The 19943-nt window shown below is 45.0% G+C and overlaps 1 protein-coding gene across 19 annotated transcripts in view; it reads right to left on the minus strand.

Annotated features, from left to right (window-relative positions):
* DLG2 (discs large MAGUK scaffold protein 2) overlaps positions 1 to 19943 on the minus strand; it is a gene marked incomplete at its 3' end in the record, with an annotated part of 818053 nt that overhangs the window by 111032 nt on the left and 687078 nt on the right. For all 19 annotated transcript variants that reach the window (XM_081001988.1, XM_081001992.1, XM_081001989.1 and 16 more), the window contains 3 exons: positions 14143 to 14211; positions 10082 to 10238; positions 96 to 198 (listed from right to left, as the gene is read on the minus strand). In XM_081001988.1, the coding sequence (XP_080858114.1) occupies positions 96 to 198; positions 10082 to 10238; positions 14143 to 14211 (329 nt within the window). The remainder of the gene's footprint in view (positions 1 to 95; positions 199 to 10081; positions 10239 to 14142; positions 14212 to 19943) is intronic.

Below are 19943 nucleotides of genomic sequence, written 5' to 3' on the forward strand. Positions count from 1 at the left end.
AAAACGTTCCTGCACAACAGATCCCACTTTGAAGGATGGTGTTTTCCATCGTTAAAGAGTTATTTCTAGCGTCTCTTGACATTTGGCAAGCCTACCTTCTGGCTGGTATTGTGCTATAATGGTCACAGTCTGGCCTGCGCCTTTGAGTGCTGCAGCAGCCTGTTCATGGGTAGCACCACGAAGATCGATCCCATTCACCTGCAAGGGGGAGAAGAGAAGCAAAGAAACACGAGTGCGTTCCATAGTTCAGACAAGAAGAAATGGGATTATGGACTGAAAACACGTGAAAGCGACAGGGGGCAGAAGCAGACAGATTTTCTCATCCCTCCCTCCCTCCCTCTTAGAATAGAAAGCCGCTTTGAGGCCTATCAACTGAGGTTTTATATACATTCAAGAAATAAAAGGTCTTTTTGCACCTCTTGAGAGCCAGGAACGGTATGGTGCCAATTCTTTGTTGTTGTCAAAGTTGCCCAGGCTGGCTAAAATCCAGGCCAGCTGAAGCAAGGCCTGAAATGTCAACAGAATTATGCAGCAAATTTCATTTTGGTGAGGAAAGCGGTTTGTTTGTTTGTTTGTTTGTTTGTTTGTGGTATTTTTCTTTTGGTTAGGCATGTCTGAAGGGTGTGTGAGAGTGAGAGAGAATGGGAGGCAATGCAAGAGGAAGTGTGTAGGAGGAGGAACGCTAAAAACCTCTGCAGTGGTGTGTATGTGTGTCTAAGCACCCTCAAAAACAGCCAAGAGTTGTTGCAGACAAAGAACTGAGCAGCATGGGTTGATATCTGCAAAGGTCAGGGGTGGAATTAAGATGGTCTAACAATAGAGCGAGGGCAGGCCAGGAGCTACGTGTAGGAGTAGGGAGCCTTTGCATGTCTGAGAACACAGTGCATGACACTGACTTTTGCAGCAGAGATTTCAAGCAGAGGCAGGAGACTACAACTAATCCAGAATGCGGCAGCTAGACTGGTGACTGGGAGTGGCCGCCGAGACCATATAACACCGGTCTTGAAAGACCTACACTGGCTCCCAGTACGTTTCTGAGCACAATTCAAAGTGTTTGTGCTGACATTTAAAGCCCTAAACGGCCTTGGCCCAATATACCTGAAGGAGTGTCTCCACCCCCATCATTCTGCCCGGACACTGAGGTCCAGCGCTGAGGGCCTTCTGGCGGTTCCCTCACTGAGAGAAGCCAAGTTACAGGGAACCAGGCAGAGGGCCTTCTCGGTAGTGGCGCCCACCCTGTGGAATGCCCTCCCACCAGATGTCAAAGAGAAAAATAACTACCAAACTTTTAGAAGACATCTGAAGGCAGCCCTGTTTAGGGAAGCTTTTAATGTTTAATAGGCTATTGTATTTTAGTGTTTTGTTGGAAGCCGCCCAGAGTGGCTGGGGAAACCCAGCCAGATGGGCGGGGTATAAATAAATAAATAAATAAATAAATAAATAAATAATTAGCAAGCGAGAAGAGTACATGGGAGAGCCAGCATGAAACAGTGGGGTTAAGGTGCTGAACCAGGACCCAGAAGATCAGGTTTCAAAGTGCCACTTGGCCACAAAGCTCCCTGGGTGATCTTAAGCCACTCCACCGCCTTTCAGGCTAGCCTACTGCACAGGGTTGTGGCGACGATAAAACGAAAAGGGAGTGAATCGTGTATGCCGTGCCGAGATTCTCGGTGCAAAGGCGGGATGCGAAAGTGAGAAATAAGTAAACAGAAGCGAGACAAGAGGGAGGGAACTGGACATGCCTGATGATGGACCACAAGCGAGGCTGAACGTGCTATAACGAAACCCTACCAAACTGATCAGCACTGAGGGGTTGGAGAATCATTGACAGATGTAGCTTTGAGCTGTTGAAAGCAGTGGGTGGGTGGAGGAACCCTGGCTCAGAGGAACATAATTCTCACCTTGCATTTGAGGTGAACATTGCAAGTTGCTGGTACCCTGACCTTGACCCAGTCTCCCATTGCCAACTGCCAGGGCTTTGAAATCTTTGTGGGTAGGGATATTGGAGAAGGGCCTTCTTGGTGGTTGCTCCTGAGCTTTGGAACTCCCCCCCTAGAGAAGCTAGACTGGCTTCTTCCCTGTTGTCCTTCTGTTGGCAGGTGAAGACCGTTTTATTCTCACAGGCCTTTGGGAGCTACCCATTTGTTTGTTTTTTAAAGAAATGGATTTATTAGTGCTGTGCTGTTTTTACTATTTTTAATATTGCTTTAATTCTATTACCTTTTAGCGATTAGATTTTATACATTTTTAGCTTTTTTGTATTTTACCTGTGTTGCTTTAGTTTTATTTTTTAAAAAAAAAAAATCATTACAATTTTCAGCAGTCAAAAATTAAAACATTTGACTTCCCTTCCGCCTTTCTATGGCTTCCTTCTATTTATCTTTCAGCACTGCGTATTCTAGTCGCTCCATATCTTCTCTTTACACATTTTATTTCTACATATTTCATACTGATGAATTTATTCTAAAGCTGCTAAAATTTTAACCTGTTTGCAATAATTCTTCATATACTCTACAAACTTTTTACGATCCTCTTTAACTACTGTTTTCTCTTATTCTCTTGTTCTGTTGGTTAGACTTGCCAACTCTGCATTCCTCCCTCATTGGGGCTTCTCCCTCCCTTCACTTTTGTGCCTATAAAATTTGAGCTGTAGTTGTTGCAGAGAGAAATAAATTTTTATAATTCTTGGGAACGTCTGACTCCATTATTCCTAAGAGAAACGCCTCTGGTATTTTTGGGGGAAAGAACTTTTGAACATATTTTTGCATTGTTTTAATTAGCGTAAGCCCCATGGAGTCCCAGTCTGAGAAACAGGTGGGATATAAAGAAATATAATAATATTAATAGCAGACCTCCAGCGAGATGCAAGAGAGCATGTTGGGAAGACTGGGTAATGAATGAACTGATTTTTGTTTTTAAGGGTGTATGGGAAATAGAGGAAAATATTGTGGAGTCTCAGCCTAATTAGCTAACAATTTTGAACCTGATTCCACCAGTATTATTTGTGTACAGTATAGTATCACATAGTATAAGATTTTGGGTTTTTCTAATCTTTAGTTATCCAACTCCTATGAGTTTCTCAAAAGTATAATGTTTGGGAATGTATTTATAACCCCCCGGAACAAATCGGACAATGTGTACAAGTATCCTCAATGAGAACAGCTTCCATTGCTGAACAGAAAACGCAGCTACTGCTCAGATTTCCATTCAACCAATTTATTACCTGCTGTAATACCCAAACTAATACAAATCCTGTGCTGCCACCTGGTGGAGTTTGCAGGGAAACTATTAATGAGCGGAATGAAAGCCTGTATGCAGTTTAGTGAACCACAGGTGTGTTCATGTCCCAGTGCTCTGCAGCTTTTTGCTTTGAAGGTGCAGCCCATAATAAGGGTATGGAAAGTCAATACCTGCTTGCTAGATTATTATATGGGGCTGTGTGGATCTCATCTTCCCCAAGAAACTGGCCCCTGAAGAGCCACTGCTAGTCAGAAAAGGCAAGGATAAACCAAAACAGCCATTCCAGATCAGATCAAAAGGACCCATCTAGTCCAGCATCTTACACCAGCCAATCAGATTCCTATAGTAAACCTGCAAGCAGGAGATGTGATTCCCCCAAAACTCCCCCTGATAGTTGAACAAAGCTAGATGAGCAATTTCTCTGACCTGCTACAAAAGTTGCTTCCTATGCCCCGAAGGACAACTTTACTTTCTCCCACAGCTAATTGATTAACAGAATTTGTATGCTGCTTGACTGGAGAAACAACAACCTTCATTTAAGCAGCTTACAAAAACATAAAACAAAAACCTTGAGATTTCCAATAGAAAGCAGCTAAAAACAGGTATTTAAAAGCATTCGAAAGATGACTAAAAATAAAAAAGAGCTAACATGAGGTACAGCAGCCACGAAATTAAAAGACGCCTGCTTCTTGGGAGAAAAGCAATGACAAACCTAGACAGCATCTTAAAAAGCAGAGATATCACCTTGCCAACAAAGGTCTGTATAGTTAAAGCTACGGTTTTCCCAGTAGTGATGTATTGTGGTGAATGATGATAAAGAAGCTGATCACTGAAGAATTGATGCTTTTGAATTATGGTGCTGGAGGAGAGACTTGAGAGTCCCATGGACTGCAAGAAGATCAAACCTATCCATTCTGAAGGAAATCAGCCCTGAGTGCACACTGGAAGGACAGAGCCTGAAGCTGAGGCTCCAATACTTTGGCCACCTCATGAGAAGAGAAGACTCTCTGGAAAAGACCCTGATGTTGGAAAGATGGAGGGCACAAGGAGAAGGGGATGACAGAGGACGAGATGGTTGGACAGTGTTCTCGAAGCTACCAGCATGAATTTGCCCAAACTGCGGGAGGCAGTGGAAGACAGGAGTGCCTGGCGTGCTCTGGTCCATGGTCACGAAGAGTCGGACACGACTAAACAACAACAACAACAACAGGAGGTAACTTCTACACATATAACTTCAACATAGCACCAAAAAGGTACCTGTCGGATGTCAAGCGACAGAGAGTTCCAAAGTGTAGGTGCTGCCACTCTAAATGATTTGTTTCTTACATATCTAAATGACTTGATGGACTAGAAGGGATGCGCGGAGCTGGTATTGTGTTGGCAGTTCTGCAGATCGAAGCAGCCCAGTGGACATTTCTCTTTCCTTCCCCCTCTACCCTCCTTCCTCCCAGTCCACCAGGCAGCCAGGGAAGAAATTAATCACTGTTGCTGGAGGTCTAATCTGATCTCTTGCAGAAGCCTTTTGAAATTAGGGCAAGGGACACGTGGAATTATGTTTAGGGCTATAGATCACCCACTTCTGGCCTCCTGACTTTCAAAGGTCACACACTTAGTCAGCCAAGCAATTTAGCTCTGGTGAGGTGACCTCTAGCACCCCTACCATTGAAATAACCAGATATGTTTTTACTGGACTAACCACTTCATATTGCAGATGGGGTAGTGGCGGCATGTTTGAATACGTCCCCATCACATATTTATTCATGAAAAGATAGCATTTTCAATGAGAACTGGCTTTCTCCCTGCAAACTCCTGAAAGCTGAAAGACAGGTGCTTTTCAGATTTTTTCCTTTTCTTTCCAGCTCTGGTTGAAGACTTTCTTCTTTCAACAATCCCTCTATGTGGACATTTTTTTTTATATCCTAGCTAGTATCTGTATTTATCTGAAATGGCATTTTATAGAGGCAACATGGCTTTTTACTGTGTTGTGAAATTGCTTTAAGGTGCTTCACAAGAAGTGATGCACATAGGAAAGAAATAAGAACAATGCGTCTCTGATGACTGGAGGGTCGCAGCAATGGGTGGTATTCAGCTACGTCTTACTCAGAGTAGACGCATTGAAATCAATTGACTCAATTTATTCGTGTTCATTGATTTCAGAGGGTTTGTTCTGAGTAAAACTTAGTTGACTACAACTCACTGCATCTCTACTGGCTGGGTCTTTCCTACCTTTCCACGTCTTAAGTATTTTGGCAAGCAAACCTAACTTGTTGTTGGTTTTTTGTGTGTGTTTTTGTGTTGTTGTTTTTTTGCTGAAATCTAACCACCAGTGGCCTTGCTTCAGTAAATTGCTTAGTGATAACTGCCTTGGAAAAGGCTTGAACAACACCCCCCCCCCCGTTATTTTTTTACTTGGGATGGATATGGAAGAATGCATTTATTGTTGTTATTTGAGCTTGATTAACTCAAACGCTGCTCCATTCCAAATTCGCTGGAGGAAATACACAAAGCCTAATTGGATGATTGCTTCTCTTCCATTTGACTGATGAAACACAAAGCATTGGGTGTTGTTGGGGGTTTTTTTTGGGTTTTTTGCATGCCAAGATTATGCCAAGCAGCTTATTTGTCTCTTGCAGAGAATGCGGCTACAAAATAAACTAAAATTCCTTGGCACCGGACCAGAGATGACTGCAGGCAACGATGACTCTGCACTTCAAGACTGCTGCTGTGGCCTAGGCTTACTGGGTGCCAGTCAAGTTCCACTCCAGTCTGTTATCTTTGTCCACGAGATATTGATGATGTAGGAACCTTCGGCCCTGCAGACATTGCTGGACTCCAGCTTCCAGCATCCCTGATGCTGGCTGGAGCTGATGGGATTTGCAGTCTGACAACATCTGGAGGGCAAAGGTCCTCCAGGCCTCTCTTAAAAATTGCAAGGGGTTGGACCAGATGACCCTTTGCCTCCATCCCTGATCATAGGATCAGCTCCAAGGCTTTTTTTCATGGTGGTCTCATGTCTATCAAACTCTCTCTCTTGAAATGTTTGACATGGATGTTGATGAGGAAACCAGCTCCTATCAGGATAGCATTGACCTGAGTTTTGTTTCGGGGGGCAGAAATGTGTGTTCATTTAACTGTGCACATTCCTTAGAGAAGCATAATTTCCAAATTCCACGCTATCAGTGTAAAAAGGAAAGAAGAAGAAGAAGAGTTTGGATTTGACATCCCGCTTTATCACTACTTGAAGGAGTCTCAAAGCGGCTAACATTCTCCTTTCCCTTCCCCCCCCACAACAAACACTCTGTGAGGTGAGTGGGGCTGAGAGACTTCAGAGAAGTGTGACTGGCCCAAGGTCACCCAGCAGCTGCATGTGGAGGAGCAGAGACCTGAACCCAGTTCCCCAGATTGCGAGTCTATCGCTCTTAACCACTACACCACACTGGAAAGGGCAATTATGGTAATATTGCAGGGGCTAAATGCGCAAAACATATCCAGAGGCTTACAAAGCTTTTATTATAATAATAATAATAATAATAATAATAATAATAATAATAATAATAAATAAATAAATAAATATATAAATTTTTATTTATACCCCGCCCTCCCTGGTCAAGACAGGGCTCAGGGTGGCTAACACCAAATATAAATACAGTAAAAACACTTTAAAAAACCAAAAAAAACAAAAAAACCCCCAAACCCAAACAAACAGTTGATTGAAATATAAATTAGACTACAGTTTAAAATGCAGCTTAACATGCAGCCTCATTTTAATGGTAGCCTGTAGATCAAAGGCGTAAGAGGAGAAAACGTCAAATATTCACCGGGGTCCACTATCCGTGCTGGTCCTACATGGGCCAGCAAAAAGAGCTGAGGGAAAATTTATATACAAAATCCCATATAAGGGGTTCCATAGAATAGAATAGAATAGAATAGAATAGAATAGAATAGAATAGAATAGAATAGATAAAATAAAATAAAATAAAATAAAATAAAATAAAATAAAATAAAATAAAAATGGGGGGGGGGGTCAGACTGAGTCCAACCCAAAGGCCAGGCAGAACAGCTCTGTCTTACAGGCCCTGCGGAAAGATGTCAAATCCCACAGGGCCCTGATCTCCTGCAGTAGGGTGTTCCACCAGGTCGGGGCCAGAGCTGAAAAGGCCCTGGTCCTGGTTGAGGCCAATCTAACCTCCTTATGTGCGCATATATATAATCCATCGCAAATTTGGAAAACGAATCGCAGAGCTGCAGTCCAATTCATTAAGAACACAGAGATCACAAGCCCTGCATGGCTCATCCGAGAGTGTGCTTGGGGTGCATGCCATGCTCATTCATACCCACTAGATGGCAGACTTGATCTGAAGAAGAAGACGAAGAAGATGAAGAAGAAGAGGAGGAGGAGGAGGAGGAGGAGGAGGAGGAGGAGGAGGAGGAGGAGGAGGAATTTGGACTTGATATCCCACCTTTCACTCCCCTTAAGGAGTCTCAAAGCGGCCAACAATCTCCTTTCCCTTCCTCCCCCACAACAAACACTCTGTGAGCTGAGTGAGGTTGAGAGACTTCAGAGAAGCGTGACTAGCCCAAGGTCACCCAGCAGCTGCATGTGGAGGAGCGGGGAAGCGAACCCGGTTCACCAGATTACGAGTCCCCCACTCTTAAGAACTACACCATGCTGGCTCTCTTAAAGCAAATAAAAATAAACAACTAAAGACATCAATAAAGCTTGGTTCTTTGCTCTTTAGGGGGAAAAGGGGAGCTGAATGTCAACCTGAGTTCTCACCTGCAATGAATTGTTTCGGGTTCTCAGCATGTGAGATTTTGCTGCGGGAAACCCAGATTTGCTTTCCAGTCTCATGGAAAAGTAGGCCAGGAATGATGAGACAGGCAGGACTCGACAGGGTCACAGAAGATGCCTCTCTGTCTCCCTCCCTGCCCTGATTTGCAGAGGCCATATCTCAGTGCCTGAGCATCTGCCTTGCACAAGAAGGTCCGAGGTTAAATCTCTAGCATCTTCAGGTAGAGCTGGGAACAACTCTTCTGAAACCCCAGAGAGCCACTGACTGTCCAATGTAGACAGTGTCGTGGACCAACAGTCTTGGCAAGTTGCTATGATGCTAAAAGGCAGGATTGCAGACAGACCAAAGAGAGACATTGCCAACACAGACCCTGTTTGCTGGACCAGGAACTGGACGAGTGATCAAATTTCTCTTTCTCTTGACCCTTGGTGGCTGTTGGAGTAGAACAGCCTATCATAGTGATGGATTTTCTGGTAACTAGAGCATCATTTAGGGACGTGGGTGGAGCTGTGGGTTAAACCACAGAGCCTAGGACTTGTCGATCAGAAGGTTGGCAGTTCGAATCCCTGCGACGGGGTTTGCTCCCGTTGCTCGGTCCCTGCTCCTGCCAACCTAGCAGTTCGAAGGCACGCCAAAGTGCAAGTAGATAAATAGGCACCGCTCCGGCGGGAAGGTAAGCGGCGTTTCCGTGCGCTGTTCTGGTTCGCCAGAAGCGGCTTAGTCATGCTGGCCACATGATCCGGAAGCTGTACCCCGGCTCCCTCGGCCAATAAAGTCAGATGAACGCCGCAACCCCAGAGTCGGTCATGACTGGACCTAATGGTCAGGGGTCCCTTTACCTTTACCTTTAGAGCATCATTTGGGAACCAAGGGAGTTGTGCTAAATCTAAGAGCAACTGGTAATCTAGCTCGCAGTGTATGGCTTGCCCCAGTGTTTCCCAAACTTGCGTCTTCAAATGTTTTTGGACTACATCTCCTATCATCCCTAACTAATGATTGTAGTCCAAAAAAGCTAGAGACCCAAGTTTGGGAAACACTGGTCTACACTAACAGACAGTAGCTCTCCAGGTTCTCCACCAGGGGCATTTTCCAGTCCTACCTAGTTGCATGCAAAACATGTGCTCCACCACTGAGATAAGGCTGACCAAGCTAAGGCTGGATGATAAGGGAGACAATTTGCTGCTAGCCCACCACTCCAATGTAGGGTTATTTTTGGTTAGGGGTGGGGAGCTTCTAACCCACAGGCCTAATTGGGCCCCCCAGGTCTTCTCACTTGGCCACCAGGCCATTTCAGCCAAGCTGCATCCACTTGCTCTACACTTGATGACATCAGGTGTTGGGCAGGAGGAAAACCTCCACCAGCCAAAAGTTTATCTCCTGCCTTTAAGGAGGATATTAACAAGCTGGAAGGTGTGCAGAGGAGGGCAACCGAGATGATCAAGGGTCTGGAAATCAAGCCCTATGAGGAACGGTTGAGGGAGTTGAGTATGTTTAGCTTGGGAAAGAGGAGCCATCTTCAAATATCTAAAGGGCCATAACCTGGAAGATGGAGCAAGCTTGCTTTCTCCTGTTCAGGAGGGAAGGACACGATCCAATGGCTTTAAGTTACAAGAAAGGAGATTCTGACTAAACATCAGGAAGAACTTTCTGACAGGAAGAGCTGTTCAATAGTGGAACAAACTCCCTTAAGGTGGTCATGGACTCTCTGTCTCTGGAAGTTTTTAAGCAGAGGTTAGATGGTCATCTGCCATGGATGCTTTGGTTGAGATTCCTGCATTGCAGGGGGCTGGACTAGATGACCCTCGGCCCCCTCCCAACTCTACAATTCTGATTCTTTCAAACTTAGCCCGTGAGATGGGGGTGATCACAATCCAATTCCCTTCCCCTGCTCTTGGTTAATATATGCCCAACATACTGGGGGGAAAAATTAGATAATGGTGGGAACCCCATCTAAAAACAAGCCCAAAAACAGACCCCAACACAACATAAGGGAAAGCTATATTTTTTGCTTTAACTAAAAATTAAATCCGTGCGTAGGAAATACTTACAGATAAAATTTGGTCTCCCCTCTGAAGCTCTCCACTGAGGTCGGCTGGCCCACCCGCTAGGATGAAGGATACAAAAATGCCTTCGCCGTCTTCTCCGCCTACGATGTTGAAACCGAGTCCTGTTGACCCCTTGTGCAGGACAACTTTGCGAGGTTCTCTGTGGAAAGAAAATGACATTGCTCATTCATTTAAGAGACCTGGATTCAGGACCAGCCCACCTATGAGGCAAGGTGAGAAGACTGCTTCGGGCAGAAGGGTCCACCAGGACAGCAGATCCCAATGTTGATCTTTCTTGACCCCTGCCCCTTTGATCCTGATGTAGATCTTCCCTGACCTCTTCTTCCCTTGTGGGGTGGGCGAGGGACCATTTTAAAGCCAGCCTCAGGTGCCAAAATGTCTTGGGCTGCCTGGATTGTATATGTCTCCTATTGAGTAGTTCCTTTCCATTTCCTTCCATAATAACAGGCACTAGATGGGCCATTGTGTTTGATTCAGTATTAGGCAGCTTACTGTGCTGTTGCCATATCCTTTTTTTTTTCACTTTCTCCTCCCTCAGCTATCTCTTTGTGTTTTATACATTTTTAACATATTAACATTCATACAACAGAACTTCTCCTCTAATACAATATTTTTTGGACTTCCGTCAACACCTCTGATGATTTTCCGTTCTTATCACGTATTATGCATTTCTTAATTTCATATTACCTTTAATTATCTTTAACTAATAATTCTCCTCATTGTCTTTTTTGCAATATTTCAAATAATTCACCTTACAAAACTTCTTGCAAACCTACTAGTGTAATCTGTTCATCACAATTACTTTTCAAATAGTCTGTAAATTTACTCCAGTCTTCTGAGAATCTCTGGTCCCGCAGGTTTCAAATCCTTCTTGTTACTTTATCTAATTCTGCATAGTCCATCAATTTCATCCTCCATTCTTATTATTGCCTTATCCTAATATCGTATTGACCAATGAGATACTTCCCTTTATGTTGACATAGGCAAGCATATATAGACACATGCCAATGTAATCGGCAGCAACTGGGAATCCAATAGAATCGCAAATAGGTCCAAGTTATCTGAAATACCCTATTGCCTCATGTGAACCTGCCTGGATTTTGAGATCTTTGGAGAGGGTCTTTCTCCCACTTGGTGGGGTTCTGGGAGAGGGCCTTTACTTGCACTTCAAAGTGGCACAGTCACCTCTATTGATTCGAAACTCCGCCGCTCAGTTCTGCTATGGGCACAGACCTTTCGTTAAATAGAATGGACTGCTATAAAATACATTTCCTGCATCCGGCCAGTAGATGGAGCTGGCAGTCCAGTTTCTGAGCACCCACAGTTCTTGCCCGTCCATAGTTAAACACTTTTCATTCCTCTTTCTCTCTCTTCCCCCTACCTGCTTTACTCTATTTTTATTTCTCACCATGCTCCAAGGATTTTGGAGCAACAAAGATGAGATTCTTCAGAAGCTGCAGGCATGTGTAGCATCCAACATTGGTCAAATAATGTTTTTTTTTTGTTTTTGTTTTAGGTGCAGACCAGGGGAAAGTAGGAATAGATGCTACCCACCAGAGAAGGGAGCTAAAATTGTTGCTGCAAAGAGACCGGTCCACTGATAAGTTCTCCTGAGCAAGACCCACTGAAATGGCGCCAGAAGTATAAATGGGGATTGCACTGAATAAGTTCCCAATAGATCGGGTGCCACCCCCCAAAAATAGCCAGAACAGGAAAAGGAAATCTCTGCTGAGCAGCTTTCCTCAACCTGGTTGTTGGCATCCATCTGTCTGAAGAGACAACGGAACGTGCACCTGGGGTTGAAGTCAAACCTCTGAGGAATCACAGCGCCTGCTGTGGCTGCAGAGACCGGGAACTCACAACTGCTGCCTCCTGCATTGTTTGATGCTTTTGAATTATGGTGCTGGAGGAGACTCTTGAGAGTCCCATGGACGGCAAGAAGATCAAACCTCTCCATTCTTAAGGAAATCAGCCCTGAGTGCTCACTGGAAGGACAGAACCTGAAGCTGAGGCTCCAATACTTTGGCCACCTCATGAGAAGAGAAGACTCCCTGGAAAAGACCCTGATGTTGGGAAAGATGGAGGGCACAAGGAGAAGGGGACGACAGAGGACAAGAAGGTTGGACAGTGTTCTTGAAGCTACCAGCATGAGTTTGACCAAACTGCGGGAGGCAGTGGAAGACAGGAGTGCCTGGTGTGCTCTGGTCCATGGGGTCACAAAGAGTCGGACACGACTAAATGACTAAACAACAACAACAACAAAGCAGCACCAAAGTGACCTCCATGGGGTGCAAGCTTGGGTAGTGTATATGGAGGTCCTGGGCTGTGACCAGACTCCACTCTCGACCTCGCTGATGTGATCCAAAGAAAAGCAGAGCAATACATTTGGCAGCATTTGCCGAAAAGAGTCGTACAACACGCCATCCAACCGTCTTAAGAACTCCACTCTGGTTCTGTGTAGGCTTTACTCTCGAGCCTTTTCTTCTTCTGAAGTCCTGCAAGTCACATGTTGGCCATGTTGGGTGGGGCTGATGGGAGTTTTAAACCAAAACATATGGAGGATACGCAATTGGGAAAAGTCACTGCAGACCATGAACTCAGTGAAGGCTGTTCCATTAGGGCAACTGGGGAGCTAACCCACCATCCTCAGCCTGCCCTCAGCCAGTTCCCACCTGCCTGCTTCCTCCTGAGTCTCAGGTTTGCCCTTGCAGAGCTCAGCATGGAGGATGATGGAGTCAGAACTGGAATTAGTTGGCTCTGCCTATCGCCGACTCTGCTTGTCATGGGCTCCAGCTCTGCCTTCTTTGGGCCTCCTTGCCTTCCACCCAAATGGTCCCAATAGGTGGCCAGCCACCTCTGCATGTCATGTACTGTACTCTGATAAAAGCCTTGGTGAGTTATCAACACAGAGAAGTCAGACGGGGATAGGATATACCTGGTTCCTCGAGGCCATTCTCCAGCTACCCCAGCAGTACATATTTTTCCAAACACAACAACTCCGTGAAGAAAAGAGGAGCTTAGTTTGGACATGAAAGTGAGCGAAACCTAAGATAAAGTCCATCTTTAGGCACCTTGCATGACTTCAGGGCTATCTAGTGTGGCCAAACTAGAATGAATGAAGCTAAGTCAGTCATGCCCATTACTTTCAACAATTCTGCTATAAGACTGGCATTGAATACAGTCTATGGGAAGACCGTAGGAAGCTGCCTTATATTGTGTCAGACCATTGATCCATCTAGCTTTGTATTGCCTACATTGACTGCCAGGATTTCAGCAGTTCCTTATCCTATATGGAGATGCTGGGAACTGAACCTGCAACTTTCTGTGTGCAAAGCAGGTGCTCTACCACTGAGCTAAGGCCCTTCCGCATACATTCAGAGCTGTTTTATAGTGTGTCAGACCCTTCATCTATCTAGCTCAGCACTGTCTCTACACTGACTGGCAAAGGTTTATGGCCTTCTACCAGGGACCTTCTGCGTGTAAGGGAGATGTTACCACTGATCTACAGCCCTTCACCATGTCAGCTGCCCCCTTTCAGATTTCCCCTTTCTTTCTGCCCCTATTTCCAGCAGCTACTTTGACATCAGCATGCTGTCACGTTGCCACACAACCAATCAGGACTGGAAGATGTGACTATGTTACAAAGCCAAGTGAGAGCAAGGGCAAATGCTGAATGGGCACTCTGAATGGGCAGGTATTTTTACCCCATTTCACAGAGCCCACAAACTATTGCCAGAACTGGAAGCGTGTTGTTTTGCAGGGAAGCACAGTGCTCAGGAAAAGCACACTGCCTGTTTTTGTCTGGGACAGATACAAAAGCTGTTCAGGGAATACTGGAAGGCGCACCTATTTCTGAGACGAAGCAGATTTGAACCTGCCAGCTGCCTAGATAGGGGAATGCCTGTGGCATCATAGGTAGTGCTGTTCTGAGAGCTAGGGAGCAGGAATGCACATATGAATTGCACACAGTTGTCCGTGTATGTAGACACTCAATGTGGCACAAAACTGGTGTAAAGCAATAACAACCCAAGTGAAACTCTTACCCTTCCACAGAAAGGCTCCGCTGTATGCTCACGGTGGGTGGCCGGGTCACTGTGCTGTGCTGGGAATGACTGCATAGACAGGAAAGAAAGGAGGAATAAATAAAAACATTTGCTCGCAAAGCCTCTTGGTCTTATTGCAACAAGCTCTGGACGATCCAAAATACAACATAGATCTGGGGTTCAGAGAAGTAATATGCGTGTTCCTGAGTGGAGACAGTACATTGGGCTAAGTCGTCATTTCGAGTTTCCACTAGCCGCTCTGGGTGGCTTCCAACAAATTAAAACACCACACAGTAAGACATCAAACACTAAAAACTTCCCTATACAGGGCTTCCTTCAGAGGTCTTCTAAAAGTCAGATAGTTGTTTGTTTCCTTGACATCTGATGGGAGGGCGTTCCACAGGAATAATAATAATTTAGTAGTAGGCAATATGGGACGCGAGTGGCGCTGTGGGTTAAACCACAGAGCCTAGGACTTGCCGATCAGAAGGTCGGCGGTTCGAATCCCCGCGACGGGGTGAGCTCCCATTGCTCGGTCCCTGCTCCTGCCAACCTAGCAGTTCGAAAGCACGTCAAAGTGCAAGTAGATAAATAGTACCTTCCCGCTCCGGCAGGAAGGTAAATGGCATTTCCGTGCGCTGCTCTGGTTCGCCAGAAGCGGCTTAGTCATGCTGGCCACATGACCCGGAAGCTGCACGCCAGCTCCCTCGGCCAATAAAGCGAGATGAGGGCTGCAACCCCAGAGTCGGCCATGACTGGACCTAATGGTCAGGGGTCCCTTCACCTTTACCTTTAGTAGGCAATGGTCTGGTTCAGCATAAACCACCTTTCTATGTTCCTATGCTTTGCATCTAAACAGTCCCTGGTCCATTTGGTCCCAGACATCAGATAACAGAGAGTGTGGAAGACTCTCTGCACAAGACCCTGAAGGGCTGTTGCCAGTTAAGAATGACCATCACTGGATGCATAATTTGACCCATTTCTTAACAGCTAGTTGTTTCTCGGAAACTGCTGCAGGGAAAAATGATAAAATCAAGATTGTACACATTTCTCCTCAGCGTATACATGTCACTGGCTTACAGTAATTCCCCACAAGGCATGTTTAGATATCTCTTTGTCTTCAACAGCACAGCTTAGCTGATCTGTTATGCTGGAAAGTCATGGCTGTTGGTTATCCTGCATGGCACGTTCCACCAATTGAAAATATATCTGATAGTGGCTACTGACCCAGATAGTTATTTCAGCATTGCCAGATGGCATTGCTAACGCCCGAAGCAGCCACAACAGCAAAATATGGAAAATCCACAGCTCTCATGTGGAGCTGTGAGCACTCTGATGGCCTCCCTGAAGTTATCATGTGGGATCCACTGGTTTTATCAGTGTTGTGGCGAGCCCAGGATCAGTTGGGGGACCCTGACACAGTTGCATAGATCTTTGTACGATCCAATGAGGAATGATTCATGCCTGGAATCCCATTGTTCTCACAGGTATTCCCTATGTTGAAGATAATGGGACATGCTCCTTCTGTAGCCCTTTGGAGCACGATCACTGCAGCATGGATCTTCATGTGCCCTCTCTGAGGCGCATACAAAACTCCAGTTAGTTCAATGGAGGGATGCAGAGATGCAGGCACTTGTTCCATTGAAGTGAATGGGATAGTTAAAGGCATTCTGTGTGCCTTTATCAGAGGCCACCCCCCCCCCACCCACTGCCTGATTGGGGAAAATGTGTATGGAATTGGAATATGACGGGTAACCAAAATAATTTACAAACACAGCAACTGCAGAACCGACTAGCTTGATGCTAATTTAACATGGTTGCTCTCTTCCCCCTCCCTGTCCTGTCTGCACAGATGACTTTAACGAGTTAATTGAATGGAACAGAAAAATGTAAAGCGGGCCAATGAGGCAGAGCTGGCAAATAACACAAGATACTTTTGACACAATGCAAGTCAAACACAGTTCCGTTTCGCAACTCCTCTGGGGAAACTGGCTATGTCTGTCTGGCATCTTGAGGATGCTTTGAAAAGGAACAGCTTACGGACTCCCTTTCCACCTGGGAAAGTGCAAAGAAGAACTACGGAACAAGCCAGCTGATGGAGCGACTTCCTTTGGAGGAAAGGAAAGGAAACCAGCTGCAGAATTTTAACTCACCCTCTCCAATTAGTCTTAAGAAGTGTGCCAGAAATTCAAACCAACGTACGTAACGTCCGCATTTATGAACAAACATGCAACCAAAACAGCCCCCAAATTTACATGGATTCATGATGAGCAACACAGCTAAATTTATGAGCCTTGAATTTGTATACTGGTGAAGGTCGTGAGCTTCCCTCCCACAGTATTCCAGCAGAGCAGAACACATTGCACAATATTCTTTGCTTTGCGGCAAAGACAGGCAAGGCTATCTCCAGCAACATTCTACCATGTTATGAACCATATTGTTTACTTTTATGTTATTTTGATTTGTTGGATGGTCTGGAGTGTGCACATCTGAACAAGCATCCTCAAAAAACAACAGCACAGTTGATAGCACACTATTGTCCATGGAAGTGGGGGTATGTGCAAAAAGTTTTAATTGAGTTGAGACAGGTGTAGAGACAACCCAACATAGATGTTTTCCAAATCTCTTCTCTTTCCTTCTGCTTTTTCTACACCATCTAACTTTATCAAATTCTAGGGCTGGGCGAATATGTCAGTTTTGGTTTTTCTCAGATTTTCAGTTTTGAAATTTTTGATTAAAAACAACAACAACAACAACAACAACAACAACAACACAAGTCCTCATGCAAATTCATGTATTTTAGTACAGATTTCACCTAATACACACATTTTTTGCAAAGCAAATTCCCCTAATATAATGTATTTTAAATGTTACTTTCACTAATATATGCATTTTAATGCCCTTTTTGCTTCAGTATATGCATTTTTGTGCATATTACTCAGCAAGAGAACTGCACATCAAAATCTGGAGACGTGTGGATTTTGGGGGATGGCCCTGTTTCTATTGTTTCAGCAAATGTGAATTAGGCAGCTTCATTTTTTAAATGTGGACTGAAACCCTCTCACCTTCTTAAAAGAAAGGTGGTTGCTCCACAATCTTTTGGAGAATGGTTTCCATGCATGCAACCTGCCCTGTAACTGAATGCACCCAAAGGCTCTGCTGGTTGCAGAGGTGAGAAAAAGTAAAGTTGCAGCAGAAGTGTTTACATGTCTACACAGAGATAAGTCCTACTGAAGTCAATGGGGCTTACTGCCGAATAGGACTGAAGCTTCAATTACCGTATTTTTCGCTCTATAAGATGCACCAGACCACAAGACGCACCTAGTTTTTGGAGGAGGAAGACAAGAAAAAAATAAATCTTAATCTCAGAAGCCAGAACAGCAAGAGGGATCACTGCGCAGTGAAAGCAGCAATCCCTCTTGCTGTTCTGGCTTCTGGGATAGCTGCGCAGCCTGCATTCGCTCCATAAGACGCACACACATTTCCCCTTACTTTTCAGGAGGGAAAAAGTGAGTCCTATAGAGCAAAAAATACGGTAATTAAAGGTGGCGCATGCAGCATGCAGAAACACAACAATCTCAACCACAAGAAGAAAAGGAAGGAAGGAAGGAAGGAAGGAAGGAAGGAAGGAAGGAAGGAAGGAAAGAAAGAAACAGGGAGGAAGGGAATACAGACTCCAAGGAAAAAAGCAATGCAGAAATAAAAAATGATGCATGGGCTGATGAATGAAATATTGTTTTCTATTGAATTAGATATAATAACAGAGTCCGCTCACAAACAGAAGCTAGGGCTGCGATTTCACCTTGGCACTGCAAGGCTTAAAAGCACACATGCAGTCAGTGCTGCTGGAGCTGATTAAATAAAGGCAGAGATGCCAAGCTCAGCACTCCAGGATCTCCTTAAAGGCTTAGCAAGATTTGGTTTGTGAAGTTCGAGAAACCGCCACCGTCGTTTTTATTATTAATAAAAGCAATAACAATGATGTTTAAGGTTGCAATCTTATGTAGACTGACTTGGTAATAAGCCCCCTTGAAGAGAGCGAGGCTTATTTCTGAGTAAACAGCTGTAAGTTTGTGAATGGACCAGTTGCCTTTCATAGAAAAACGCTACTCAATGTGACTTGGGGAAATGCCAAAAACGACAAGCACGGCAGCAAGATAAAAAACCCCGCGATCTGAAATGTTAAAATAACAGGGGTGTGGGGAGTCAGAGAGAGGAGTCAGCAAATTAATAGGGAAACAACAGGCAGAAGTCGCACCTGAGACTTTATCGCCTTGCTTTATCTGTTGGTCAGAAGCAGTGCTGGGAAACATGTGACCCTATACAGACACTGGAATCCAACTCACATCAGCCCCAGCCAAGGGGATGAAGGGAGTTGTAGTTCAGCAGCCTTGGGGGGGGGGAGCGCTATAGGTCCCCCCCCATCCCTCACTGAAAGAGAGTCCTGTTTTCATCCGTGCAATGCTGGTGGGTGTACAATTCATGCACACAGAAAGGGCGCGCTATTCATGCACATAGAAAGGGTGTAGTGAAATTAGGGCCACGAATGGCTGGAATGAAACATGGTTTATGGAAAGCGAATGGATACTACCAGCAGGTAGCAGACACAGGTCTGGTGAAAGAATCAAGCACCTTCAAGCAGCTACAAGGGTTCTGGAGTCCCATCACTGATTCATCCCTGTGCCCCCCCCCAAAAAAAACCACACACAAAAAAACTGGTGCACCAATCAGTTTTGTGTGGTTGAGGCTGGGAATAATCAACTGCATGTTGAATTTCCCACAATGCTCCAGAGCGATGCTACGTTATTTATTTATTTATTTATTTATTTATTTATTTATTTATACATTGATTAGTTGCTTAATGAACATTAAATACAAGTATAAAACAACCTAAAGTTATCTACCTACCTACCTACCTACCTAACTACCTACTTATCAGATCCAACTCCTGTCTATCCTGCTAAAATATAAGCAGAAAATTGAGATCCAAAGGCCTGGGTGAATAAGAGGCCTGTTGCCTAAAATCACATAGTGATAGTGCCAGATGTTATCCTCCCTGAGGATAACATTCAATGAACAAGGGGGCCACCACAGAGAAGGCCTTTTCTCTTGTTGCCACCCTCTGCATCTCCCGTGGAGGGGACACATACACAAAGGACTTGGGTGACAATTGCAGGGTCCAGGTTGGTTCACATGGGGAGAGGTGGTCCTTGAGATATTTGGGTCCTGAGCCACATAAGACTTTATAAGTCAAAAGCAGCACTTTGAAACCGAGCCCAGAAATTATTTGGTACTTAGTGCAGTTGGGCCGGGATTGGGAGTACAAGCTCAGACTGTGTTGCCTCAGCAACCTGACCACTGAATTCTGCACCACCTGCAGTTTCTGAACCATCTTCAAAGGCAGCCCCATGTGTAATAAAAAGGTAAAGGGGCCCCTGACCATTAGGTCCAATCATGAATGATTCTGGGGTTGCGGCGCTCATCTCAATTTATTGGCCAAGGGAGCCGGCGTACAGCTTCCGGGTCATGTGGCCAGCATGACTAAGCCACTTCTGGCGAACCAGAGCAGCGCACGGAAACGCCATTTACCTTCCCGCCGGAGTGGTATCTATTTATCTACTTGCACTTTGACGTGCTTTCGAACTGCTAGGTTGGCAGGAGCAGGGACGGAGCAATGGGAGCTCACCCCGTTACAGGGATTCGAACCGCCTACCTTCTGATCGGCAAGTCCTAGGCTCTGTGGTTTAACCCACAGTGCCACCCGTGTCCCTTCCCATGTGTAATACCTTGCAGTAATCTAA

Source organism: Podarcis pityusensis (assembly GCF_964106645.2).
Source record: "Podarcis pityusensis genome assembly, chromosome: 4".
NCBI classification, from domain to species: Eukaryota; Metazoa; Chordata; class Lepidosauria; order Squamata; family Lacertidae; genus Podarcis; species Podarcis pityusensis.